This window comes from Mustela nigripes, chromosome 16 (genome assembly GCF_022355385.1).
Source record: "Mustela nigripes isolate SB6536 chromosome 16, MUSNIG.SB6536, whole genome shotgun sequence".
Lineage (NCBI taxonomy): Eukaryota > Metazoa > Chordata > Mammalia > Carnivora > Mustelidae > Mustela > Mustela nigripes.
The window spans coordinates 26675466-26694288 of NC_081572.1; the positions used below are offsets into that span (position 1 = coordinate 26675466).

At 42.4% G+C, this 18823-nt stretch overlaps 1 protein-coding gene across 1 annotated transcript in view; it reads right to left on the reverse strand.

Annotated features, from left to right (window-relative positions):
• The window catches only part of CA10 (carbonic anhydrase 10), a 503136-nt gene that overhangs the window by 418044 nt on the left and 66269 nt on the right, over nt 1–18823 (reverse strand). Inside the window, exon 2 of the mRNA XM_059379334.1 lies at nt 2700–2774. Coding sequence (XP_059235317.1) covers nt 2700–2774 — 75 coding nt within the window. The remainder of the gene's footprint in view (nt 1–2699; nt 2775–18823) is intronic.

The window sequence follows — 18823 nt, forward strand, 5'->3', positions numbered from 1 at the left end:
AAGAAAGTCCTGGTGGCAAAGCAAAGAGCACTCTTGACCTTATAATCCGCAATGAGAATAAGAGATAAAGGGTCCACGGTTCGCCCTGAGCACCAACTCAGATAAAGGAGGTCATTTGGAATGTGTCAGAGGCTAGAGCCTCAGGTCCAATTACTTAATTCAAAAATTCTCATGACTCCTCTCTTTTTTTTTTTTTTTTTTAAGATTATTTATTTATTTATTTGACAGAGAGAAAGATCACAAGTAGGCAGAGAGGCAGGCAGAGAGAGAGGGGGAAGCAGGCTCCCTGCTGAGCAGAGAGCCCGATGTGGGGCTGGATCCCAGGACCCTGAGATCATGACCTGAGCCGAAAGCAGAGGCTTAACCCACTGAGTCACCCAGGCGCCCCTCATGACTCCTCTCTTAACAGAGTAGAGTACCCCAAAGCTTAAGAAGTGAAACCATCAGATACCAGGCTTCTTTCCAAGGAGGCCAAAGGGCCTTTGGGACCATTAAAGGCAGAGGATGATAAGGTCACTTCTCAGTTGGCCACTGCCTAGAAGCCAACTGAGCTCACCAACCCAAGGAACAATTACTACGCACCTTCCATGTTCCGCGCATCATGAGAGACCCGCACTTACATTATTAGGTTTCCAGTTAATAGCTCTCTGCCTTTGCCCAAGCAGAAAAGTAGCAAACACCCAATTGTACGGCTATTCATAAAATAATAAAAGTAATACTCAGAACGACGGACTTGTACTCACACCATGGGTCAGACATGACCATAAGCACCTTATCTTGGGTTATATAATTTAATCCTCACAAAACCTCATAAGGCTGACTGGGTCCTGATCTCTATTTAAAAAGACGAATAACTGAGAGGTGGTAGGCAGTTTGCAGACAGAACTCCCAGGAGGAAGCCATAGGACCCCCACTCAGCGCCCGGTGTGTCCGACGTGAGAGTCCACACTGCCCGTTTTATACATACTATCTCCCATGAAGCTGGGAATGAGGGAAAGTTCAGCTTTTTTTTAAATCAACACATAAAAGGAAAAACAAAACTTTTCCTGCGGCTGTCTCAGAAGCTACAACCAAATCAAAAGTGGGCTTTGGACACGCGTAGAGAAGGGATGTACCAACGGAGGGGAAAACATCAAAAATAAAATGTGGGGCAGGAAAGCAACACTTTGCAGGGTTTATTCAGTATTATCCACGAGCACTTCAGTCACTACAGAGGATCATCTTAGTTCGGAAAACTCATGATAACCTGGAGGGAATGCGCTTTGTGGTTCTAATTCCATAACTGCAACGCATATATGTGTGAATGCGGTTTCTGGGACATCTTGAACATGAGAAGCGGATTCCTCAGGAAAACAATGAGCATTCCATCCACTGGCAAGGGATGTCCCCAGCTGTTAAGGATAAAATGCCATGTATCTAGATCAGGCCGCATGAATATAGCTTGTGACAATCAAGTTGTTACAGGGTTATTACTAGAAACCTGATCATTTCTGGGTGAACTAATCAAGACCAGTATCTATGCCCCCTAGGCCAAGGAATAAATGTACCAGAGTAAATTTGTACAGTTAATAATCTTAATTTATGAGGCTATTCGCCAGTCAGCTGGCTTTTTTGTGGGTTGCCCACCACACCTTCACCAAGATGCTCTCCTCCTATCAGAAAGCCCGAAGAGCATGGGTTACTGTCCTACAGTTCAGCTGAGAAAGTGATGCTCAGAGGGATTTAGTAACTTACTGTGCTCTGCACAGCTGACATTAGGAACTCCATAGAAGAACCAGAACATAACAGCAGCCAAGGCTGAACCAGGCTGAGCTGGGTTGAGCTGGGAACGTGGCTCTTCCCACCTGCCACCAAATACAAGGATCTCCACCAACTCGGGAAGCTCTCCGTGCTTAGCCCCTAAGTGAGGACTCCATACCGACTCCTCCCATGTGCTGCATTTCTTCCCATCCCACATCTAGGCAGTTAAAAATACTTTGAAATATCTCACCCGCCTTTCCATCCATCCTTCTCCTTAACATTCTTGGTTTTTTTCTCTTGCCTCTCTCCCCCACTAAAGTCTGATACAGCAGAAGGGGGAGGGCTGTGATTAAGGTCAGAGTGGTGGAGGGGCCACAAGGACCCTCCAGGCTTCCTTTGACCCTAAAGCCATTGTATGTTTCTGGCTCTAATTTGCCTTCAGTTCTCTCCCCCACCCCCATGGTGACAGCACTCATTCCAGCCGTTATTTTTAGCCCATGCTTGGCCCAATCTGCTAAGTTCTGACCACAGATGCTACTCAAGTGACATCAGTGACAGCATGCATCCCAGCAAGCCTCACTGTCATGGTCAGCCTTTCCAGACTTCCTGTTCCATTAATGTTAAAAATAAAAAAAATGGCTCCTTCTTACTTAATGAAATTCCAACAGAGCTTCAACCCTTAGTTCTCCACAGCCCTCCTGCTGGCAGAGCCCCCTGTAGAGGGAAAGGCCTTGGGATGTAGGCTCCCATGGAGCAAGGGGGTCTTGATGAAATTGCCACTCTAGAACAAACTGGCCCTTGATGGAAAAGCCTTATACCCGCCATGTACAAGAGACACAGCTGCTCCTTGCAATGCCTTCCTTGCCCTGCAGCAAAGGCAAAACTCTGGAAATAATATTATATTTCATTCAAATTCCTTCCTTAAAAAAATAAAAGAATATGAATAAATGTGTATTTACCTGGAACAAAGCTTCCCTGGACCACCTCCTTGTACGCCCACCAGCCTTCATGGATTTTTGGTGAATTCTGTTGAGCTGTATAGGGAAAAAAAGGGGGAGAGACACTGAGAGGCTAGCCAAGATTCCCTGTGTCCTGGCTGTGGAAGAAGAGTGAATATACATATAATAATCTTCTTCTATCCACAAGTTATCCTACAAAATGCAGCAGCCACCCTCCCTCTCCTTTTTTTTTTTTTTCAAGTAGATTATTAACCTGTAAATATCTTGTCTTCGCGTTTTTATAAAAAAGCACTCAGGAGATTTCCATTGAAGGGAAATAGACAGTAATTATGTATTTAAGTCTATTTCAATTCCCCTGTCACTTGTCTCTACCTCCGACTCATCTCTTTTCTACACCTACCCAAGCCCATGAGCGCGCACACACACGTGTATACACACACACGCGCACACACACACCCTCCACTGGGATCGAGGAGAGGAGGCTGGTCCCACGACAAGCCAGACAAGGGGTGCAGAAGCCCTTTGGGAATGGAGAGGCGGTAGGGCATTTGCTAAAAGGGCGAGGCTAGAAGAGGGAAGAGCTTTCCTCAGGCCCCTGGAAAATGCAAACAGGAATATGAATCATCATGGTGAGAGTTTTTGCCATCACAGGGAGAAAAAGGGGAAAGCCCAAGAAATTGGAACATACATAGCACAGGGATCTAGGAGCTCCTGCATTTGGGACCTCAGGATGATCTCTGACCTTGATGACAGCTGGTGGGCGATCAGGGTGATTCTATTACATGTGGGTATCTGCCCCACAGTGCTGGAGGCAGATACATTTGTGTGGACACTTCCACTACTGAACCACATCCACATGTCACTTGTCAGCACCACTGGAAGAAAACAAGGTAACTTCCACCATATTTGTGATTCAGCGGGGATATAGCTAATGTTAAACATTGCTTTGCATTGCATTTCTTTAAATCTTGTTTTTTGTTTTTTGTTTTTCAGTTTCCTTCAGACGCATCATTCTCAGTGAGAGAACTTGGTCCAAAACAATGCTTTTGAAAGCACAGCTTTGCATAGAGAGAGGATTTACCAAATTCCTTTAGCTTCCATGAGTTTCCATCGCTTAGCTCCAAGAGTCTCCCATGGTAGAGGGAAGATATTTTTCTGCCTGGGACATTAAGGCCACTGAGGCTAGCAGTTTTGTGATGAAGAACAGTTTATGACACAGGATGAGTGAAAGAAACCCATTTCTTCTGGAGAGGGCAGTGGGGTTTGAGGTATTCAGACACAAAGAGAAGAGGGAAAAAGACCCTACTCAAGGTTCTGGAAAGGTATCCTGCTCCAAGTTGCCCAGGGCAAGACTAGGGCTTGGGATGCATCAAAGGACAATGGGTTACCCAGGATCCTATTTCCATGTGGAATGGATAGAGCTCCCACAGCCCTTGAGGACAATCCTAAAGGCAGCTGAGTGGAAGGCCAGTGATCTGTTCTTGGGCAGCAGGCAAAGGGAGAAGTGGCCTCAAAGCAGAGGCTGGAGAGATTCCAAGTATTTGTGGCACTAGGGAAAGACAAGGAGATTTGAAATCAGCTAAGAATTCTTTATACCAGACTGACTTAAGAAACCAGATCAAAAGTTATATGGTTGGAAAGTTTACCAAGTAGGCGGACAGTGGACATTTCTCTGGTTCAGAGCAATTCTGATGCTTCCTCTGAGCCTTAATATTGCATAATCCACCCCCCCCTTCCTTCCCAGATCACTGGATGGTCATCATAGGAGAAATAGGGGAATGCCAAAGGTTTAGAAATCTGTGAAATCAGATTCACCTAATGCACTCACACCCAGTGGCCCATTTAAAAAATATATATATATATTTTATTTATTTATTTTAGACAGGGGGGGGGGCAGAGGGGGAGAGAGAATGTCAAGCCAACTCTGTGCTTAGCGTGGAGCCCGACATGAGGCTCAATCCCAGGACCGTGAAATCATGATGTGAGCTCAAACCAAGAGTTGGGCGCTTAACTGAATGAACCAGCAGGCACCCCTACAGTGACCCATTTTTGAAACAAATATTTTGTAATGCCACCTTGATAATTAAATAAAACCCATAGGCAGTAGACCCTACAAAACAAACAAACAAACAAAAACCACTCTGATATTTCACTAAACTTTAGCCTAACTCTGCTGTATATGAAGCATGTCCCAAGTCTGGAAGAGATATACTTATCTGAAAGCCCAAAAGTATTGAACTGCAGACACCACCTAACAGCTTTGCAATAGAGATAAGCCAGGATTGTTTTTCCTTATCAAAGATGGAAATTTCTGAGTTTTATCAAAACTCACCAAATTTTACCCAATCAGGATTGTTGACTCTCTTGAACAATTTAAACCATAAATATGACCGTCTTTTTTTATTCTCAGAGGTAGTTGTTGGGAAAGCCACACTCACTTTTTTCCTAATTTTATCTTGCTTAAATTCAATTAATTAACATATAGGTACTATTAGTTTCAGAGGTAGAGTTCAGTGATTCATCAGTCTTTTATAATACCCAGTGCTTCTTATATAACGTTCCATCTTTACTGTCCATCACCCACTCACCCCATCCACACCACCTCCCCAGCAATCCTGTTTGTTTCCTATCATTAAAGTCTCCTATGGTTTGTCTTCCTCAATGATTTTGTCTTATTTTATTTTTCCCTCCCTTCCCCTATGATCATCTGTTTTGTTCCTTAAATTCCATAGATGAGTGAGATCATATGATAAGTGGCTTCTTTGATTGATTTATTTCATTTAGCATAATACCCTATAGTTCCATCCACGTCATTATAAATGGTAAGGTCTCTTTTTTGATGGCTGAGTATTATTCCATTGTATAAACATACCACGTCTTCTTTATCCATTGATCTTTCGATGGACATTTAGGCTCCTTCCATAGTTTGGCTACTGTGGACATTGCTGCTATAAATATTGGGGTGCGGGTGCCCCTTCAGATCACTATGTTTGTATGCTTTGGGTAAATACCCAGTAGTGCAATTCCTGGGTCATAGGATAGCTCTATTTTTAAATTTTTGAGGAACCTCCATACTGTTTTCCAGAGTGGCTGCACCACATTGCATTCCCACCAGCAATGTAAGAGGGTGCCCCTTTCTCTACATCCTCACCAATATTTGTTGTTCTCTGACTTATTAATTTTAGACATCTGACTGGTGTGAGGTGGCATCTCATTGCACAAAAAACTGTAAAATACTTAGGAATAAACCCAACCAAAGAGGTAAAGGATCTGTACTCTGGAAACTATAGAACACTTATGAAAGAAATTGAGGAAGACACAAAGAAATGGAAAAACGTTCCATGCTCATGGATTGGAAGAACAAATAATGCTAAAATGTCTATACTACCCAGGGCAATATACATACTCAGTGCAATCCCTATCAAAACACGACCAAAATTTTTCAAAGAGCTGGAACAAATAGTTCTAAAATTTGTATGAAACCAGAAAAGACCTAGAATAGCCAAGAGAATGTTGAAAAAGAGAACCAAGATGGTGGCATCACAATTCCCGACTTCAAGCTCTATTACAAAGCTGTCATCATCAAGACAGTATGGTCCTGGCCCAAAAGCAGACACATAGATCAATGGAACAGAATAGAAAGCCCAGAAATGGACCCTGAACTCTTTGACAAAGGAGGAAAGAATGTCCAATGGAAAAAAGACAGTTTCTTCAACAAATGGTCTTGGAGAAACTGGACAGCCACATTCAGAAAAACAAAACTGAACCATTTTCATACACCATACACAAAGATGAACTCAAAATGGATGTAAGATCTAAATGTGATATAGGAATCCATCAAAATCCTAGAGGAGAACACAGTCAGCCATCTCTGTGACCCTGGCTGCAGCAACTTCTTGCTAGACACATCTCCAAAAGCAAGAAAAGCAAAAGCAAAAATGAACTATTGGGACTTCATCAAAATAAAAAGCTTTTGAACAGCAAAGGAAACAGTCAACAAAACCAAAAAACAACCGACAAAATGGGAGAAGATATTTGCAAATGTCTTATCAGATAAAGGGCTAGTATCCAAAGTCTATAAAGAACTTACCAAACTCAACACCCAAAAAGAAGTAATCCAGTGAAGAAATGGGCAGAACACATGAACAGACATTTCTCCAAAGAAGACATCCAAATGGCCAACAGACACATGAAAAAGTGTTCCACATCACTCGATATCAGGGAAATACAAATCAAAACCACAATGAGAAGCCACACTCTGGTGTATATCTTATCATAACAAGTGAGGATCTTCACAGCACTCAAAAATTTGTTTTAAATATTTTTACCAAGTTGTTTTACAAAAATATTTGTTGTTAGTAATTACACAGATCCATTTCAAACAATTAACACAGTACTTTAGCTATAAAGTAAAGAAGAAATAAGAGAAAGGTAACTCATAATTATACATATTTCAGTGTGTTTGCTTGAGCCTGATGCCTTCGAACAGAGATTGGCAAATTATCATCCACTAGTCAAAAATGGCCCACTGACTTTTTCTGTACCATTCAAAAGCTAAGAAGGCTTTGCATTTCCAAGTAGTCAAAAACAAATAATAAAAAAAAGTATCTTGTGACATGTAAAAATTATATTTAAATGGAAATTTCAATGTCTATAAAGTTTTATTGAAACACAACCATGTCCACTTCTTTACATATTGCCTATGGCTGCTTTCTCACTACAACGGCAGAGTTGAATAATTGTGACAGAGACAAACTGGCCTGCCAAACTTAAAACATTTCCTATGTGGCTCTCCAAAAAAAAAAAAAAATTTGCGACTGTTAATTTACGCATTTAGTTTCAAAAAATAATCAACAGACTGTAATGCTTTAGCTGTAATATAAAGGATAAATGCATAATTTGTAATAAAATACATTTCAATTTGTAAATATTTGGTTGATATATCAGAAGAATGAAGAAGTTGAATATCAACTGAAACAGGTACCAATAATACAGTTGGGGGTGTGCCTGGGTGGCTCAGTCAATTGAGCATCCAACTCCTGATTTGAACTCAAGTCATGATCTCTGGGTCCTGGGCTTGGGCCAGTGTTGAGCTTTGCGCTCAGTGGGGACTCTGATTGAAATTCTCTCCCTTTCCCTTTCCCCTTTCCAGCCCCCCACCTCTCTCTCACTCTTGCTCTCAAATAAATAAATAAACCTTAAAAAATAATAACATTGTTGTACTCTATTGGAGAGGCCACAGTTCACAAGTGGCTTTGCTCTCAGTGGTGGGGTTTTCCAAAATACAGAACAGCTCCTGACAAAGTTCAGAACAAAATAAAGCACCATCTTCTCTTGATATACACAGTATTTGCATTGCTGGAGAAGGGGATATACTGAAAGTAATTGGATAATTACAAAGTAAGGGATACTTTGTGTTCATATGCAACAGGGAGTTTATATTCTCAGATAAATAAAATTTTACACTCACTTGAATGTTGACTGGGACATGGGACAATGTATCACTGTTCGAAACTGTCAAATATAGTGCAGAGCATGTTCTTAGCCTGCCCTGACCCAGTTGGTGCTAAATGCAGTATCTTTCATTCAAACAATGTCACAGGGATGCCTGAGTGGCTCAGTTGGTTAAGCATCTGCCTTTGGTTCAGGTCATGATCCCAGGGTCCTGGGATCGAGCCCCTCATCAGGTTCCCTGATTGGTGGGGAGTCTGCTTCTCCCTCCCCCTGCTCTTCTCTCTCTCTCTCCCTCTCTCAAATAAATAAATACAATCTTTAAAAAATTAGAATAAAACAATCTCATGCTGCCCTTCTTGTCAACCACTGACCTAATGGGATTATTTATGGCACCATTTATCTATGATAAATGAGGATAAAGCATCATGTTGAACACTAATCAGAGGATAGGGCACATTTCCCTATATATCTGAATTGTAGTGTCAAATCCACATGCCACCGCATTACCTATTTCAATACTTTTTCTTTATCTTGCCATTTGACCATATCCTTAAGAAACTATCATTTCCACCAAAGGAAAAGCAGTGAGGAAAAAAGAGAAAGCAAAGATGTTTGCTCTTAAGATGATAAAAAGGGAAAGCTAAATTCCAATACAATCCTAAGTAAAATTACTAAAATGACTAAGTGTTCAGATTTTTAGATACATTCATATCCTCATTCTCTTCCTTCTGCATATATAGGCATCCCCCACTCCCTGCACACACATACAGAGGCCTCTCATAAGGAAGAGGGGCCTTCAATCAATCTGACTGAAGCACTGATTTAAGAGAAGTCACTTTTTTTAAAAAATAAAGATTTTACTTATTTATTTGTCAGAGAGAAAGAGACAGAGAGAGAGAGAGTGCAAGCAGGGGGAACAGCAGGCAGATGGAGAAGCAGGCTCCCTGCTGAGCAAGGGACTTGATCCTAGGACTCTGGGATCATGACCTGAACCAAAGGCAGAGGCTTAACCGACTGAGCCCCCCAGGCATCCCAGGAGATGTCATTTAAAAGGTAGATGAAAACGAAGTCCTTGGATAATTACAAGTATTGCAATGGACAGAAGTATCACCGCGAGCTTCCATTCCGGCCACAGAGCTGCAGAACGTCTTGCTCTCCCTTTGTGCCCCGTCATTGATCCTTCAGATACCCCATCCACTCAGAAGTGAAATCGTGTAAGAGTTCAGCAGGCAGCCAGACAATCAGACCATCTGAATGAAGTCTGTTCTAATGACAGAACGGCAGAGCTTCATTTGCTTTCTTTGACATGCCCTGTGAAGGATCCAAAATCGCCCTGCAAAAATCAATCAGGCCTGGGCCCACGTGCCGTCTGTCAATTAGAGAATATGATACCTGCAGGCTAGATGGGAAGAAAAGGAAGGCATTTCATACAATATGTTTCTGAATGCCTCATCCTGTTGGGCCATTTGGAAAGCTAGGACAGCATACTTCAAAGGCATCTCATTTAAAGCTTTGGTACAGGGATGCCTGGGTGGCTCATTTGTCGCGTGTCTTCTTTGGCTCAGGTCACCATCCCAGGACCTTGGGATCCAGCCCCACCTTGGGCTCCTGCTCAGTTGGGAACCTGCTTCTCCCTCTCACTCTGCCTCCTGCTCCCCCCATTTGTGCTCTCTCTGACAAATAAACAAAATCTCTGACAAATAAATAAAATCTTAAAAAAATATATATCTAAAACTCTGCCACCACAAGCATGAGCGACTTGTTTGTAACAGAGCACCGGGAGGAGTACTGGCTTCCCATTTTAAACCTGCCCAGCCAGATCCTCCCTAGTCATCTTGTTTACATCTGATAGCCAGTGAGCTGTAAGCCGCCAAGCCAGCCGGCTGAGAACTCCTCCCAGCAAACAGGTGAGCAGAAAGGAGTCTCAGCCTCGGTAGCACTGTGCAGAAGCGTCAGATCTCTGCACTTAACATGCAACCAGCCCCTGGGAAAAATCCAGGTGTCTAATCAAAAACACTGTGTTGACAGTAAAAGCTGTCATCGCTGCCAGATGAGGAGATATACATAGCAAGGGTCCCTCTCTTGGTAGTAAGGAAAACATATTTCAATTTTCTTCTCCCTTTTTTCATTGTGGCAGTTTGAGAACTTGCGAGTTTCAAAAGAAAATTCAGAGTCTTGGGATTCAGAAAGAGACACAGAATTCATTACTCCGATCTCCTCTTGGGCAGTTGAGGAAATGAACGAACAGAGAAGGGATAGAAGGGATGTCACTAAAAAAAAATAAATAAAATTTTAAAAAATATATAGGATGTCTTAGAACAAGAGTCAGCAAACTTTCTCTGTAAATGGCCAGATCATAAATATTGTGGGCTTTGAAGGCTGTCCTGTTCCTGCCCCCATGACTCATCTGTGCCACTGTAACACAAATGAAGCCATATACTATCTAGAAAGGAAAGGCTGTGGCTATGTGCCAATAAAATGATATTTACGGACACACCTCGAGGGCTGGATTTAGCCCGTGGCGGGCAGAACTGTGTTGATTCTTATCTTACAGCTAGAAAAGATTTTTGTCATCTAGTTCTGCTACCCTACTCAAATGTTTAGAAGTGAGCTACTTTAAAAGGCAAATTAGAATTTGGAAAGAGATGAGCTTCTAATTACAGGAAAATGGCATCTGATCAGTAAGCACCGTAGAATGGATATGTAAGACTAAATCTTCTCCGAACTCCCTGAAATTGGTCACCAGAGTCTACATAAAAATCAATACACGCCACCCCCCAATACCATTTCTATTCTAAATCACCAAACTTGTAGGGGTCTCACATAAATACTGCCCACACCCCCATGCTGGGTTTTTCAAACAGTCCTAAAGGAGCTGACTGATACTTAAAACCTTTATTACCCTTCCCTTAAGTCTAGAAAGCACATTTCTAGGTAACTCCTGGGATTCTCATCTGTGTCCATACATAAAGTAATTATATTTTCACCTGTTAATTTTTCTACATCATTTTGAGATGAACTTCTGCAACTCTCCTCTCTGCATTTTTTTAAAGATTTTATTTATTTATTTGACAAAGAGAGATCACAAGTAGGCAGAGAGGCAGGCAGAGAGAGAGGAAGAGAAGCAGCCTCCATGCTGAGCAGAGAGCCTGATGAGGGACTCGATCCCAAGATCCTGGGATCATGACCTGAGCCGAAGGCAGAGGCTTTAACCCGCTGAGCCACCCAGGCACCCCCTTTCTCTGTATTTGCAATCCTTATCCGTACCTTAGGTTCAGAGAAAACACTACTTGGGACCATCTCCATATGGAAAGTAGAGGGGTTTCTTGACCTCATGGAAAAGAAAACTCAAGAGCAACACTGAGAGTGGCTGATGTGGTTGGGAGAGAAATGGTACAGGATGGAACAGAAGAACTCTCACAGAGGGATCCTGCAGCAGAAGGGAGAATGCTCAAGGAAACTCCCACTGAAATGCACCTAACAGTAAGCACACACATTGCAGAAATGCACTTCCAAGCCATTGGTCAGTGCCACGTCATCTGTGACAGGTGGTCTGTGATAAGGGAGGACAGAACCAAGGATAGGGGAGACACACTTAGACTACAGGTATTACTGTGCTATTTTGTTTAAATGGGCTAGCGTTGCTCTGAACAATCTAGTTTCCTCAAGAAACTCTTTTTCTCGGCCTAAGGAGTAACATAAGGAGGCACTGATCCTGTTGGATCAGTAGAACATCAAATGCTGGAAGGGGAAAAAGCGCTGCTATCATTGGATGCAGGATGTGAAGGATCACATTCCCTACCCTCAAGACAACCACTGTTTTCCCTTAATGGCCTATTATACCCCCTACACGGGAAGCAGGAACATGGAGAAGAGCATGGATCACTAGGAGAAATGTAAATGACCATCCAGGCACATTGCGTGGCACCCACTGGACTTGCGAGGGATAATCCTCTCCCCAAAGTGCTTGACTTCTATACATGCGGTAGGTCTCTCTCTCCTCCATGCACCTTTGACATTATGAGTTTTCCTGCATGTTGGTGGAGGTAGTACCCCACTATTTACCTGTTTCCATGTCATTCTTTCACATGATACAGTAACTTTCTTGAAGCCAGAGAACATGTCTTCTTTTGAAATCCCACTATTGATGCAAAGCATCACCGATAAGAGATGCCCAACAAAGTTGGATGAACCCAGGAAAAACGTTGTCATGAAGTCAAATGTTATACCACACTGCAGTCCTGCTCAAACAAACCTCGGGAGGTTTTAGTTTACATCCAAAAGACTCGTTGGTGTGATGCCTGTACTTGTGGTCAGTGGGAATGTCAACAAAAGCAGTTTCAAGGGGCACCTGGGTGGCTCAGTGGGTTAAGCCTCTGCCTTCAGTTCAGGTCATGATCCCAGGGTCCTGGGATCGAGCCCGGCATTGGGCTCCCTGCCTGCTTCCCCCTCTCTCTCTGCCTGCCTCTCTGCCTACTTGTGATCTCTTTCTCTCTTGTCAAATAAATAAATAAAAAATCTTTTTCTTTTAATTTTTAATTTTTTATAAACATATATTTTTATCCCCAGGGGTACAGGTCTGTGAATCACCAGGTTTACACACTTCACAGCACTCACCAAAGCACATACCCTCCCCAATGTCCATAATCCCACCCCCTTCTCCCAAACCCCCTCCCCCCAGCAACCCTCAGTTTGTTTTGTGAGATTAAGAGTCACTTGATATGAGGAAGTGGTGATGCAACATGGGGGCTTAAGTGGGTAGGAGAAGAATAAATGAAACAAGATGGGATTGGGAGGGAGACAAACAATAAAAAATCTTTTAAAAAGCAGTTTCAAGATGGTGGACAGGCCCACACTCACTTGGCAGATGGAGGAGCACCAGGAGCTGACACTTTGCCTGGAGAAATCAAAGCCAGAGCAAACCCTTTTATTTACCTCGATGTGTTGGTGGACATGAGGGTGATACCGTGTCTCTGAGCACTTACATCTGTGCCATTCTTGACAGTTTTGAATTTGTCAGACAAGAGTGAGACTCCTTTCTATCCTTCTACCCTACGTGACCCCCATTTGCCATAAAAACCAGACAGAACACTCAGATTGAGGATTGCGCTGGCTAACTGGGCCACACACTGACTACCCAACCATTGGAAAGGTATACAAGCTAGAATCACCTTGCACATTCAGCCAGACTCGGGCAAGCAGATGTCAAAATTGTATGTGCGCTGGGAGATTAAGGAAAAGGAAAAAAAAAAAACGGTGGTGGTGAAACAGACTGTATTACTTTCACCTAAAACACTTAGGAGACTGCAGTTAAGAGGCTTAAATGCAGCTGAGGTCAAAAAGCAACAAGATGGGGGGCACCTGGGTGGCTCAGTGGGTTAAAGCCTCTGTCTTTGGCTCAGGTCATGATCTCAGGGTCCTGGGATCGAGTCCCACATCGGGCTCTCTGCTCAGTGGGGAGCCTGCTTCTTTCTCCTCTCTTTCTGCCTGCCTCTCTGCCTACTTGTGATCTCTGTCAAATAAATAAACAATTTAAAAAATCTTTATAAAAAAAATCAACAAGAGGGAAAAGTCCCTAACATGGATGATTCTTAGTCCCTTTAGCTGGTATTCTAGAATCTCTGCCATTTGCATCGACCCCTCAGTCTGATCTCCTTTCTCGTAATCTTTATGAAATTTCTGCTCTACCTGCTGTCCCCAAGTATTCGTGTGTATTACTCTTCCCACACCTTTGCTTTATTTAGCCTCCCCCCCTCCAGAATTCCCTCTTTGTCTCCTTCTTCTTGACTAGTCTTACTCAATTCTCAGAGGCTCACCAACTCCCATTCCTTTCCAGAAACTTCTGATCGCTACAGTTCCACTGGGATCCCTCACATCCCTGAATTTCAGAATGTTAGCATCTACTTCTCACTTGTCACTGTCATTAGTTCAACAAACATCACTGAGTACCTACAATTGTCAGGGAGTGTCCTAAGCATGGAACATACATCCTATTTTCTAAGTACTTGTATTCTATTGGAGGGAGACAGGAACAGAAAAGCAACTGAATTAAAATAAGAGAACATTATGTACAGAATGTATTCTGCAGTATAATTAAAGATTGGGACAAGATAATAGGAAAGTGACTGGAAGGACACCTTAGATTGTGGGACAGTTGGTGGCCTTTCAGATTATGACACTTAATCTGAGATTTTCTTTTAAAGATTTTATTTATTTACTTGAGAGAGAGAGAGCATGCGAGGGGAGAGGGTCAGAGGGAGAAAGAGATTCCCTGCCGAGCAGGGAGCCCAATGTGGGACTCGATCCTGGGACTCCAGGATCATGACCTGAGCTGAAGGCAGTCGCTTAACCAACTGAGCTGCCCAGGTGCCCTTAATCTGAGATTTTAAATGACAGTAAAGATCCGGCCTCATGAAGATGAGGAGCACTAGTGTTTTGGGTGGATTCAAGATGCCAAGAAGGCATGAAGGAGTTGGGTTCAAGATGAGGCTGAGAATTTAGGTCATGATCCAGTGGCTTCAACTAGGATTATGTTGGTGAAAATAGAAGCAGATGGGCACCATATCACTTAAAGGAAAAGTGAAGAGAACATGCTGATGGAATGAATGAGAGAAGTTGAAGATCACAGATCAAAGATAACTCCTCTTTTTTTGGCCTGAGTGATTCAGTGTTGACAGTTATTAAGATGACACAGGGGACTGAGGAAGAGTATCTCTGGTGCACGAAGTGATGTCAAGAGTTCCATTTGAGATGGCAAGGGAGCATTTGTGGGGAGATGCCAAGTAGGTGGTTGGATACAAATTGAATTCTGAAGAGGGTCAAAAGGGGATCTATGTCTATGACTCTTTGACATGGAAATGATATTTAAAACCTTGAGTTTAGAAGAGGTCATCAAGAAGAATAGGAAAATGTAAAGAGAGAAACCAAAGGAAGAGAGAACAGAGCTCTGGGATGTTCAATACTTAGAAGCTGAATTGAGGAGGAGAATCTGAGATGAGCTTGAGAGGGAGAGGCCACTAAGGGTTGAGATAGCAAAGAAACAGAAGAGAGAAATAGTAGTCTGGTGCTAGTCCTTGTATCTTTATTTTTGATAGATAGGGATAAATTTTAGAAGTTTTAGTTTCACAGAAAAATTACAAAGATAGAGACTTCCCACATATACCATACCCAGTCTCTTTTATTATCACTATCAATTTCAACAGTAACTTTGTCACAATCAAAAAGCCAGCATTGATATATTAACTAATGTCCATACTTTACTCAGATTCCCTGTGTGTTTAACTTGAAGTCCTTTCTCTGTTCCCAGGATCTCATCAGGGTCCCACGTTCCATTTAGTTGTCACCTATCCTTGGTCTTCTCATGGCTTCAGCAATTTCTTCATATACTTTTGAAAAGTTTTTTCTGTGTTTACTTTAGAGAGAGAGAGAGAATGAGAAAGAGTACAAGCGGGGTGAAGGACAGAGAGAGAGAGGAGAGGGAGAGGGAGAATCCTCAAATAGACTCTCCGATGTGGGGCTTGATCTCACGATCCTGAGATCATGACCTAAGCTGAAATCAAGAGTGGGATGCTCAACTGACTAAGACCCAGCTGCCCCTGTAAGTGATTATTTTTGAAGAGAAATATTGGGGTAACCTCAACACAAAGAAATAGGGATAGAATAATGCTAATTCATTTTGTTCTTGTTTTTGTTATTTTTATGTTATGTTGGTCACCATACATTACATCATTAGTTTTTGATGTTGTGTTCCATGATTCACTGTTGGTGTGTAACACCCAGTACTAATCCACTTAAAAACAATCTGGTATTTGACAAATAGGCCAACTATTCAAGAAGCACTGTAACTGTCTAAGGCATGATTCTCATCCATGACAAATTGCTGTGATGCACATGTAAGGACGCTTCTTGTATTCTTTTTTTTTTTTTAACTGTTCTTTATTATCTTAGAATCAGGTATAGATGTATTTTCCATAAATATCATTGATCAACTTGGTAGTAGGTTCTGTCTATGTTTTAAAACATGGATGAGGGGTGCCTGGGTGGCTCAGTGGGTTGAGCCTCTGCCTTCGACTCAGGTCATGATCTCAGGATCCTGGAATCGAGCCCCACCTTGGGCTCTCTGCTCAGTGGGGAGCTTGCTTCCTTCTCACTCTCTGCCTGGCTCTCTGCCTACTTGTGATCTCTCTCTATCGAGTAAATAAATAAAATCTAAAAAAAAATGCATGAAACTTCAGGCCCCCCAAATTCAAGTCCACACCCAGATTCATCCTTCCTCCTCCATCATGAGGAGAAGTAGTGCTGTATTCAGCACATGTAGTGCATGTGCTGTATTCAGACCACTGGCAGTATTGATAGAATGAAACAATTTTTAAACTGCAGTTGATAAACAATGGATAATTCCTAACATCAATGAGTTAGCCAGTTGTGGGAAAGTTTCGTACAAAACTTTCAATCAAAACTAGTAGCTTTGAATGAGACTGAAACTTTTTCATTTCTCTCTTGAGCTTGAATTCAGCAAGGCTAAGCCAAAAGCAAAGCAACACACAGGGTTGTTGGCGTCTTTTAAGAAGCAGTATGAGATAATGGAGACTATGCAGCATTCTGGAGTTGAATCACAATTTACTACTAAATTTTGTATCATTCTGGACAAGTTATTTCACTATTTATTTATTAAAAGATTTTATTTAGTTGTCAGAGAGAGAGAGAGACAGAGAGAGAGGGCACAAGCAGGGGGAGCAGAAGGCAGGGGGAGAAGCCACTGAGCAGGGAGCCCAATGTGGGACTCGATTCCAGGACTCTGGGATCATGACCTGAGCCAAAAGCAAACCGACTGAGTCACAAAGGCATCCCTTATTTCACTTTTTAAATGTTCAGTTAAACACACACAAAACACCTCAGTGTCCTTATCTGAACACTGGGAATAATTATCTTGAAGGAGAGTCAGAAATACTAGGCTAATGTATGTAAGACAATACTTCAGGGGCGCCTGGGAGGCTCAGTTGGTTAAGCATCTCCTTTCGGCTCAAGTCATGATCCCGGGGTCTTGGGATCCAGCCGCACATAGGGCTCTGACCTTGGCAGGAAGTCTGCATGTCCCTCTCCTTCTGCCCCTCTCCACCCCCACTCCTGTACTCATACACGCTCTCTCTCTCTCTCTCAAATAAGTAAAATCTTTTTTAAAAAAGACAATATTTTATGTGCAATAAATGGCACCCATTACTCTTATTATTTGATGTCAGTGGTGGTGGCCTTGGTGGGGAGGAGGGTACAACCAGAGGCAGAATGGGAATCTAGCAAAAGGAAAAAAGTAGAAAATACTCAGAAGGAAAAATCAGAAGCTAGGACATAATTTCACTTGAATCTGGTTGAATTAAAAAAAAAAAATCACCAGCCTAAAGAAGAATTGATCCGCATACGCCCCATTCTCTAAATTCTGAGCCAACTCATAGAAGGAAAAAGACAGCCTTGCCAGACTGAGGGAGAGCTCAGGAGTCCCTAAGGATGCTTAGGACATTTGCAAGTCAAAGTGCAGTCAGCAAGGAGCCTTGGGAAACAGGACAGGAGACCTGAAGCATGAAAAGAACCCATTCTGGGAACTCAAACAGGGAACCTGTGCTAGTGGCTAGGACGAAGCCTAGAGAAGTCCGAGACCCAGAAAAAGCTGCAGGGGAAGCATACAAAATGACCTTCTATAGCCAATTAGCCATGGTGCGACAGAGGGTCAGATGGAAACCTGAGGGAAAGACCAGCGTGGTTTTATGAATTTATTTTTCTCATCTATCAGTTAGGAAGTACCTAACAGGGACTGTCACAGACTTTGTAAGTCGTGGAGCCAGTGAATTAGGAGCCTATCTGGGCTGTCCAGATCAGTGGAACTAGAGTTTAATTATTTAAATGACAAAAGATGAAAGTGAAGTTTGGAATCTTTATTACCTGGAGACTTGCAACCGGGAAGACTTGATCATTCTACCTATTGTAGCTACTACTTCAAGGACGGGACTTGAAAATCTGTGTTCCTCCCTGGGACATCTCATTCCAGTTCCATCCAATCTTTTCAGCGGCTCTCTCAACAGGGAGCGAGCTATTTTTCTAGAACTTCTTTTTCCAGAACTTCTCAATCCCAACAGTTGTGTTTTGCCCCTATGTCAAACACAGTAAGAATAATGTCCCGAAATCCATATTCCTCTTCTCCCTTTACAAGAGAAGCCCTGGTTTTTTAGGAAGGCACAGGATTTCTCAGAATAAAGACAACATTTCTCTACTTTCCCTGTAACTGAGTGTGGACATGCGACTAAGTTCTGGCCAATGAGAGCTTATTCAGATCCAGCAAGTGTTAAAGGGAAATGCTGTGCCTCTTCTCACCACTTCCGGAAAGCTACAATGTGCATACGATGGCAAGACTGCAAGCAGCCATCTTGAACCATGAAGCAAAAGTCTCATTTCCAGTAACAAGAGAGAAGGAGCTAGAATCCCTAAATGTACAAGAAAAAAAATAAATATCCATCTTATTTGGTATTTTCTGTCACTCACAGCAGAAACTAATCCCAACCTATACACACCCACTGCTGATACTGAAGAAATCAAGACTTGATTCTACATCTGCTATAGCTTTAATCCATTCTTTTCTATACATTTATAATCCCCAGGCACAAGTGCTTAATAATTACTGA